We start from the raw sequence: 10,250 nt of genomic DNA, 5'->3' as shown, positions 1-10,250 counted from the left end.
GACGGGGGAAGCCTTTTTTCCTTACAGGCTCTCTTTAGATCCAGAAATTATTTGAAGGGTTCCTCCAGGGTAAAAAAGTAAAGAAAGGCTGTTCTAGGGGATCCAGAGCTTAGGTGAGTACATACATTTTTAAAGGTGTCCTGTAAAATAAATAATGAAATACCACATTCATTCTTAAATAACCCATGAAATACTGCATGTTTCTTAAAATAAGAAATCCATCTTTAAAATAAGGCATGATTTGAAAACCTTTGTGAATTGACATGAAAAATGAGTCATCAATAAAGCATACCGGTACCTAATACAGCAGAGTCCCCAGGATCTTGCAACCGGCCTGAAAAGCACAGAACTCCTCCAGCAACATCTAGCAGCCTTCCTGCAGCACCTAGCGGGTTTGAAGGCTTTGTTCACATCTAAAATTAAAATCGCTGATGCCAGCGGTTTGCGATTTTTTGCACAATGATTTTTACCACCCCCCGGCGCTTACCTGTGCGCTGCAGTTTTTTATAAAGCACTTTTCTAAGCGCTTTTGCAGAGCGATTTGTTTTTTCACTCCTTGACGCAAGTCAGGAAGTAAACTCTTTGACCCGAAAATGAATAAATACAATGTATTCGTTTATGAAAGGGCTGAGGAAATCACTATACAAAGCAATTTTGTCAGCGTTTTGCGCCTTTCCTTTACCTTCCATTATAGCCAAATCGCCTGAAAAATGGTGCAGGCAGCACTTTGGTCAGTGGAAAGCAGATGAAATGCGCTGATATGAACACTCCCATAAGGAAACATTGCACAAACGCTTTTAGGGTGATTTTCAAAATCGCTGGCGCTTAACAAAAAGCCAAATATGCCCTTAGTGAGAACATCCACTTTCCGGCTTCCCCTATGCATGGAAGCTGGTATGTCACCTGACCTGCTTTAGGTCAGGTGACACGCGGACTTATGTGCACTGATGCCGGAGGCCACTAGGAGCCCGCTAGGTAATGCAGGAATGCAGCTAGACGTCCCTAGATGCATGGTAAGTACTGTATTTTTAAAGGCTCAAAACTCACCCAAAACGAAATCCCTGTTATCCCTCAGGCATGCCGGTTAGTTGATTTCCGGATGCCTTCGCAAAGGGGGCTTTGCTGTAATACAGTCTTAGGGCCTGTTTCCACTAATGCGGTGCTATTCCGTTGTGGAGAATGCAAAAAAAAAAATTGACATGCAACAAATTTGTATGCAAATTTCAATGCAAAAAAGCGTTAAAATTTGCATGTTTGTAAATATGCAAATTTAACCACAGCAGTGCCTGTGTGCTTTTACATTGATTTTAAGCGAAAACATACGCGAATTCGCATGGAAAATTCGCATAGCGAAAACGCAGGCAAATTTCCTTTTAAATACATTACAAGCGAATCGCACACTAACCTTAAGGTGTGCAATTTCTGATGGATCTGCTGTGCAGATTTTTTTCTGCAGTCCACCACACAGAATTTCTGACAAGTGGAAACAGGCCCATTGATTTATATTGGTTATGCAGAAAACGCATGCAGACACGCTCTAGTGGAAATGGGCCCTTAATCCCGGTTCACACTAGATGGATCAAAAACTGTTACATGTAAAAACTGATTCATAAAATGGATCAGTTTTTACTTGGCATAAGTTTTTGATCCAATCCGTTAACTAGAGGACAAAGCGACATGTCCGTCACTCCAAAATTATTGCAGCCTCCCCAAAGTTGCGGATCTCTTGGGATCCATCCGCTAACAGACCGTTTAGCTGCCAATGTGAAGTGGACCTTAGTTAGGGATGGCATTGCTTAGGAGAACTCATAAAGAAGCATGGGATTAGTTTGATCAGCTGACAGATTTGCAAGGTTCTGATTTGCTGTGATGACTTCCTGGTTTAACACATGATAATGACCAGCAAATCAGAGCCTTACAAATCTGTCAGCTGATCAAATGCTTCTCTGTGAGTTCTCAAGCATTGCCATCACTAGCCTTAGTGAATTGAGCCCCATATATCCTATACAGGGCAGCATAAGATGCCTATATGTATATAAATAATAATAGGCATTTCGCTGTATAATGCCAAAAAAAGTGTTTATATGATTATATGAATAGAGAACCTTCCTGTGCATCTATGTAAACAGACTGGCACTGTACCCAGCACCCCAGAGAGGTAAGCTTACAGTGTACACTGTGCACTGTGTGCAGCAGGCCAGCCTCAGAGCTTTTCTCTCTATCTGAGACTCATGTGTCTCCTCCCCACCACAAGCATTCGGCTCAGCCCCATTTCCTGTATGAAAACTTTTATTTTTCCTGCACGCTGGCGAAGCCTTGGGGCTCCACTGAGGGGGTTTCCAACATCGCCTCGCCGGGGAAATCTGCTCGCTCATCCCTGTGTTATATTCTCATGTCACCGCTGATACAGCACAGCTTCTCTACACACCTCACAGGCCAGAGATGAGGAATCAGAGTGTGGGCTTCACCTGCCCTGTCACCATAACAACGTGCTGGCGGGAATCCCGCGCAACCCCACCCCGCCTGCCTATAAACTGGCTGCAGACTACACGTCAGCAGTAAACAAAGTGTGAGACTACAGAGAGAAAGAGCTAGCAGAGAGAAACATGGCCTCAGAGGTATCTCTACAGTCCGCCCCCCTGAAAGCAGGACACCTTCCTGCAGGTGAGTACCTGCAGGGCTTCTCCTGTGCTGCTCATACAAGCAGCTGCATACAGCCTTATTCTCTTTAGGTTAGATAATGCATTGTGGCCTGCAGGCTTTGATATACAGACAGTGGCGTAGCTTGAGATCATAGGGCCTCATAGCAAAACTTTCCTGGGGCTGTCAGATGTAGGCACTTTTAAGCAATTCCACCTGCCCATACACTATGGATATGAGTTAATTGGGCAATTTACAGTCTCATGCAATTAATGCACATCATTTATGGGTAGTGACAGAGGGTGGAGTAACACAAAGTTTATGATGAATACATTTAGAACCCACAAGGCTTCCTTTGCCTCAGGGCCCCATAGCAGCTGCTATGACTATTGCTACATCCCTGTATACAGAGCTTGTGCTAGGAGGAATTTGCTGCTGAAGGTGTTAAGCAGGCAGGGGTCACACTTGGGGGAATTGCATGTTGTTACGGCTGGTTCACCACATGGGCATCTGCAAGCGTGCAGAAAAGCATTTGATATCTTCGGGTGATTTTTCCTGGACATGGAGGCGCAGTGGTGAGTGAACCTGGAAGGGTTGGCTGGAACAAAGGTAAACCTCTTGATAACGTGGCTTCTGCGCAAAAAGCGCTAGTCTACTTTAGGGGACCCATCTGGAAACCTCATAGGGAACAGTTTTCAAATCGCAGTACCTTCTTACAATACTGGGTAGTGCTTTAATCATGAGTACTGCGGCTGGTGTGAAATGACCCGCAATCGCCTGTGTGCACTGTGCCTTAGGCAGGGGTCATGCTTTTTTTTTTCATGCAATGTGAAATCGCACTGCAAAACAAAAATGATGTATTATCTATGAGCCTGCTGTGATTTCCAGAAGCTTCTGATTTGGATTGTCAGTGGAACTTGCATGTGGTAAAGTAGTGCATGTACTTTAGGTTGCTAAACCACAGCAAAGGTGTGTTGCAGATGCTTCCGGAGATCACGGTAGGCTCATCGAGATTTTTGCATCACGGTTAACTGCATGTGACTTTCCCATAAGTATGACCTCCTCCTTACTGCAATGCGAAAACGAGTAATATGTCTATGTGCCTACTGCGACTTGCAAAACTACAACGCATTTTGTCTGCACTCTAAAACCTGAGTACTTTACATGCGCTACTTTATTGTATGCTCCATGTGACTTGCCAATCACTAATCCAGTTTGCAGATGCCTCAGGAAATTGCAGAAGGTCTTAGAGAATACAACATTTGGGTTTTGCAATGCGATAATCGCCTGCAAGTCCACCATCTCTAAACTCCTGATTTATGTGGAACAAAGGGGGCAGCATTACAATCTAGACTGGCCCAATTACCCATAGCAACCAATCAGATTTTGGAATCCTGAGAGCCTTATCAAGACCATTGTATTGAAAACTGGCGAAAAGGTGAACCGAATGCTACGTACAGCCAATTAGGTTTAGCACCGTGAACGTGGCTTAAGACTGTTGCATAGAAAGCGTAAGGTACAGTGGAGTAGTTGAGTAGAGTAACCAGAATCCCTGATGCTAGCAATGTCTATAACCTGACTGGTTGCTCTCTGCAACTGCTTTTGTCCCAATTATTATATTTGCCCCTGCCTTTAATAAATGAGTCCATATGGCAGTGTTTCTCAAACCTGTCCTCGTGATTCCCCAACAGTGCATATTTTGTAGGCAGCCTCACCTATGCACAGGTGGGGCAATTAGTGTCTCACCTACACGGAATCCATCTGAGACACTAATTACCCCCACCTGAGCATAGGGGAAGTTGCCTACCAAACCTGCACCATTGGGGAGTGAGGACAGGTTTGAGAAACCCTACCATATGGCATAGTTACCCCAACCCTGTCCTCTTGCCCACTAACAGTGCATGTTTTGCAGGAAACCACAAACATTCACAGGTGGGGTTATTAGTGTTTCAGCAGAGCTGATTAACCACCTGTGTGGATTTTCACAAAATATGCATTGTTGGTGGGCCTTGAGGAGAGTGTTGGGGAACTCTACCATATGGCATGCCAGTAGCTTTGCAGTCTTTGACCCATCCATGGAAATGGTTAAGTACCTTCAAGGCACTTTAAGACACAGGGAAAAGGGTGCTCAGGTGGGGTAATGTTGTGCTTGCGATATACTTCATCCAAAATCTTCCTAAACCACTCCTAAAGGCATACAAAACTATATACCCTTTTTCCTGGTGTACTATGAACTAAGCCTTCTAACCAGCTGATACACCTGCACAGATGTAATTTGTTGCTAGTGTGACTGTTATGACTGACAGTAGCTGGAACATAGCAGCTGGTGTTTTTTTATTTTTTAAATCCATATTTTTGTGATAGTACAGGAACCATAAACAGACCTGAACTAGAACTTTATATGGGAGTAGTTAGATTTGGGGGCCAATTAGGCATGGGCTTTCAAGTAGTTATCTACTGTAATTCGAAATTCAAATGAAGAAAGCGACTTTCGTTACGCCTATCACGCGTAATGGAATGCAGACGGCCTGAAGACTTCTGGGTAATTTAAAGGATACCACAGCCCATAGGCTGTGGTAAAATAAAGGCTGCTATGCGTAGGGAGAAAAAAAAAAAGGGCATACCGCCTCCCTCTCTCCCTGCCGTCGGCCCCCTCTCTGTTCCCACAGCTGCCGGTACTGGCCGACTTTCCTGACCCGCGCATGCTGTGCTGCGCATGCGCATTATGTCCTATAATCTTCCCTTCTGCTGTCGCATCATGACGGCAGAAGGAACGGACACTCCCCCGCCTTAACCCTTCCCAGCGTGTGCACTCCACTAATAAAGCTAGCGTGACATGCTAACTGGTGGTGCGGTGATTTGGAGAGAGAGAGCAGAGGGGGAGTAAGTTTGGATGGACGGATGCGGGCACTTTGTTATAGATGGTGCCTGTTACCCCCACCCATCCCAACTTACTCCCCCTCCACTCTCTCTCCAAATCCTCCAGCTAGCATGTCACGCTAGCTTTATTAGTGGAGCGCACATGCTGGGAAGGGGGAATATCCGTTCTTCTGCCGTCATGATGCAACACCAGAATGGAAGATTATAGGACATACTGAGCATGCGCATGCACAGTATGTCCGAGTCAGGAGAGACGGCCGGTACCGGCAGCTGTGAGAACCGAGCGAGGGAATTGGTGAGTATGGTGTGTGTTCCTCCCCCCCCCCCCCCCCCCCTTTCTCTCTCTCTCTCCCCCCCCCCTTCTCTCTCTCTCTCCCCCCCCCCCCCCCCCCCCCACCTTCTCTCCCTCCCTACGCATAGCAGCCTTTATTTTACCACAGCCTATGGGCTGTGGTATCCTTTAACCCCCATCCCACGGACACACGTGAAGTCATTAGACTTCATTTGAATTTCGATTCCAGTACATTACTACACGAAAGCCCATGCCTGGAGCCAATGATTAACTGGTAGCTTGTTGAATCGGCTGTCAACTCCCAAATGTGATTAGTAATTAATTTAGAAGCTGCATACATTCCAACCAAATCTACATTAATTTGTTGGGAAAGTAGTTTTGCATTGAGAATCTCTGGTGATTAGCCATGTGAAACCTTTCCTTTTCCGGTAAATGACAATATACGGATTTGAGGAACTGAAATCACATCTTTACTAGAGGCCATGGCTGAGCGGAGCAGTGCTTTTCATAGACTGTAATGGGAATCAGTCTATAGCGGTGCTCAGTAACGTCGGCTCCGTCAGAAGACGGAGCTGAAGTTGCTTAAAAAACACAATAATTCGGCCTCTAGCAATCGCTGGAAGCCGAATTATTTCATTCCCCCACTATTCATTGCGGCCTGGAGGGGGAATAGTAATTAATACGGCCCGGACTTGTTCAGAAGCAGGATCAGCTATATACTGGCTGTATCCTGCGCCCAAGTCTACCAGCGCCGATTTCATATGTACGCCGGCTGAGATGCCAGTTTACTGACCATTGTGAGGCTCTTTTCAAGTGGGTAGCTAAACATGCACGACTGCAGAGCAGTTTAGTCTCCTGTCTGCCACCCACCAGTGCAATGTAATTGCAGTAGTAACACGCCACGCGGTGGTGTTATAAGGCACTGGAAGAATGCAACATGTCGAGCCTGTGCCCTTTGGGGATGGTACCACTAACCGCATCGTGTTTGCAAAATTCTGCTTGCAGCAATGTGTGAGCGATCACTAGTCTACAGTAGCCAAATCGTCATCACTCTGGGAAATCGCAACACTTCCGCGATTCCCTAAATCCTGTGCACTTTTCGATTGGCGCAAAGCTCCCATAATGGGTCCCAGCCCTAAAAAGCAGTCCCAGTCATTTGCTTTCCCTAGGTTAATTCGCCTCCTGCAAGCACCACTGCCCATTTTGTGAGGCATCCCCCTAGGCTTTTCTCTGGCATTTTAAACTGGTCTGTTATAATATTATTATTATTATTATTATTATTATTATTATATTATATATATATATATATATATATATATATTTTTTTTTTTTTTTTATTAAAGTGGCTCAGAGCTGAAGTAAAGAAAACCTTTTATACATACATGGGGCTTCCTCCAACCCCATATGCATGGATCGCTCCCACGCCGCCGTCCTCCTCTGCTTGCAGCTTCGGTACCAGGTCCCCGCACTTCCTTCAGTCGTGGCCAGTCTACGCCGGAGAAGGGCGCCCTCTACGTATCTCTCCAGCGCCTGCGGCATAGACTGGCCCTGACTGAAGTGCAGGGACCTGGTACCGAACCTGCAAGCAGAGGACGGCGGCGGCGTGGGAATGATCCGTGCATATGGGACTTGAGGAAGCCCCAGGTATGTATAAAATGTTTTATTTTCTTTGGCTCTGAGTCCCTTTTAAGCCTAGTACACTCATTCAATTTTGATTGGCCAATTTTACCACTTCAGTGTGGTATGGGAGCTTAACTACACCATCTGTTTATAGTTTTCTAATTCTGTTGGCTCTCATGCTACAGTGAAGTGGTACAATTGGCCAATCAAAATCTGATGTGTACAAGTCTCTTGGCTTTTCAGGTGTCTGGTGAGCCAAAGGCCAAACCTGTAGGACAGATGCATGTGGAGGAATCTGCGGGAGTGGCAAAGTAGAGGCCAGTTATGTTCAAATCTTGGCTCTATCTGTTTAGTAAGCCAGCACCTACATTTAGTAAGGAGTCATTGGGATAGATTCCCTTAATTCCACTGCCTACTGAGCGCACCCTAGTGGATGCAGCTCAAGCACTTTGAGTCCACCAGAAGAAAAGGACAATAGAAGTGTCGTCTTTTCAGAATTAGTGTGTGTTCTATACTGGGTATGGGAGTGGTTTTACTTACGTTGCACTGGCCAATCGCTGCATGGACCATTTTTGGGGTGATCCTGGAGCAATAGCATCAGTGGCTGCAGAGTCATTGTGATTGCTCCAGGTGATGCTGTGGCACTTTCCGTGATTTACCCCAAACTGCTCATAGTGGGTCCATGCTCTTGAAGGGAACCCTATGTGAGAGGGATATGGAGGCTGCCATATTTATTTCCTTGTAAACCATGCCAGTTGCCTTGTAGTCCTGTTAATCTGTGCAGCTCTATAGCCTCCATTCACCCCCCCCCCCCCCCCCCCCCGATCCACTCTACAGGAGAGGGCCTGTAGTCGCACGAGACACGAGTGCTATCGCACTCGTGTCTGTGCGGACTGCGCAGCCAGCTCAGGCAGACATTTTAGAGGAGGCAGGAGAGCCCGACCTGGGCTGTGGGGTCGGGAGCCAGCCCGAGGGGCTATTGAGCAGCGGGGACTTGGCGGAACTGCACGGAGGGCGCGGATGTCGGCCTCCGTGCATTCAAATTGGCTACAGGTACTGAATATTTTTTTGTTTTTACACATTTCGGCTCGTTAGTCCTTTAATGACTTGTCACAAAAGTGCAAACAGATTTTTACCTCTACTAGGGTGATATGAGGTGAGTCACCCCCTAAAGGGTGTAACGGCTGGCACTCACAATTGCTGTCATTGATCTAGGAAGCTGTGCTTGTCCTTACATCGCCTGGTTACTAGTGGTAATGGATCTATTTTTACATCTCAGGATCTGTGACACTTTGGAAGTTACAAGAAGGGATTGAGTTGTGTTCTGTCTTTTTAACTGGATTGCAAAATCCTAAAACTTGTTGCCAAGGGAACTGCTCTGCTGGCTTCTATGCGTTTGTTTCTAAAATTTTAAATCCATCCCACTGTTCTCAACACTGAAGTATTCCTGGATTCTAGTCCTGTTTAGCGATAACAGATGTTGCTGTGTGTGATGTCAGACAGAACACAGGATCAGATGTTTTCTGGTTGCCGTGGCTCAGAGTAAAACATTTGCGGTCTGATCTCTGACTGAACAGAGCTGGTGTATAAAATCAGGCAAGCAGAATGTAAACAGGCCTCCTCTGCCCGGTGTGGCTGTACATTTATGCTGTAGAGCAGGGCTTTACAACCTTTTCAGAAATTGTACCACTTTTATCCCATGAGAATTTTTAAATCCCACCAATGATTTCACAAGATGTCAACTACTCAATAAGTGGGGGGGAAAAAGATAGTGTGCACACTTCTTATTTATTGTATTTATAAAGCACCAACATATTGCGCAGCGCTGCCCCAGTATAGGTAGTAGTAGTATGCTGCCCCAGTATAGGTAGTATTATGCCCCGGTATAGGTAGCTCACCTGGCCCTTCAGACCTCCAGATCAGCCAGGGACCCAAGCGGCACCTAGCAGCCGCGCAAATCTCTTCAAATGCAGGAAGTGACGAGTGACTTCCGCACCTGAAGGGCGCTCGGATCCCGTGCTGGTCTGAAGGGCGGGCAGGCTGTGGAGAGCAGTGCCATGGCAACGGGTGCAGTCACTGTTAGAGAAGGGAGAATGGTCTGCACGGCGTGTACCACCTGGCCAGCTGCGTAGCTCCACCGGTGGTGTGCGTATCGCCGGTTGAAAAGCCCTGCTGTAGCATAAGGCCCAGTGCACACCAAAAACCTCTAGCATATCTGCAAAACGTTAGAGGTTTTTGATTTCAGAGCGATTCTAGGCATGTTTAGAGACTTTTTCTAAACATGCCTAGCGTTTTTTGTATAGATAGAAAGAGGTAGAATTGGGAGCCCCCAATAGTGTATTATTAATGGTACAATTGCCACAAGATGTGGATAAACAGTTATGCTCACAAGTCTGGGTTGCCGGACATAGGCAACCACTCTCTTCGCCTATGGGGAAAATAAACCTGTCCCCACTCAGGTTAAGAGTCGCTCTCTGTAGAAAGGAAGGGGTGTTCACACCCATCCACCAGGTGGATAATAAATGTATAAGAGGTACAGAGGCGCCAGCAGAGTAAAAAAAAAAGCCACAATTTAAAACCGAATAAAAACGTGGTTGGCAAGGGTGGACTTGCCAACCCATCAATTACCACAAACAATTTTGTATGGTACAAATTTAATTGGTACTCCAAAAACCGTATGCAACACGTTTCGCGGGTCCAAAGCCCGCTTCCTCAGGCAAAAGTACAAAAAGGAGTAACTGAAACACACAAAAAAAACAAAGAATAAACAATAAAACTGCTCCATTGCTAGTACCCATAAGTGCAATTTTTATCGATT

At 46.0% G+C, this 10,250-nt stretch overlaps 1 protein-coding gene across 1 annotated transcript in view; it reads left to right on the top strand.

The window, feature by feature from the left end:
* Positions 1 to 2,522: 2,522 nt before the first annotated feature.
* DAPL1 (death associated protein like 1) overlaps positions 2,523 to 10,250 on the top strand; it is a 33,184-nt gene continuing 25,456 nt past the window's right edge. The window contains exon 1 of the mRNA XM_068245721.1: positions 2,523 to 2,664. Within this exon, the coding sequence (XP_068101822.1) occupies positions 2,607 to 2,664 (58 nt within the window). The 5' untranslated portion in view covers positions 2,523 to 2,606. The remainder of the gene's footprint in view (positions 2,665 to 10,250) is intronic.

Source organism: Hyperolius riggenbachi, chromosome 7, assembly GCF_040937935.1.
Source record: "Hyperolius riggenbachi isolate aHypRig1 chromosome 7, aHypRig1.pri, whole genome shotgun sequence".
Lineage (NCBI taxonomy): Eukaryota > Metazoa > Chordata > Amphibia > Anura > Hyperoliidae > Hyperolius > Hyperolius riggenbachi.
Note: the sequence above shows the minus strand (reverse complement) of the source record. Positions and strands in the feature narration are given on the sequence as shown.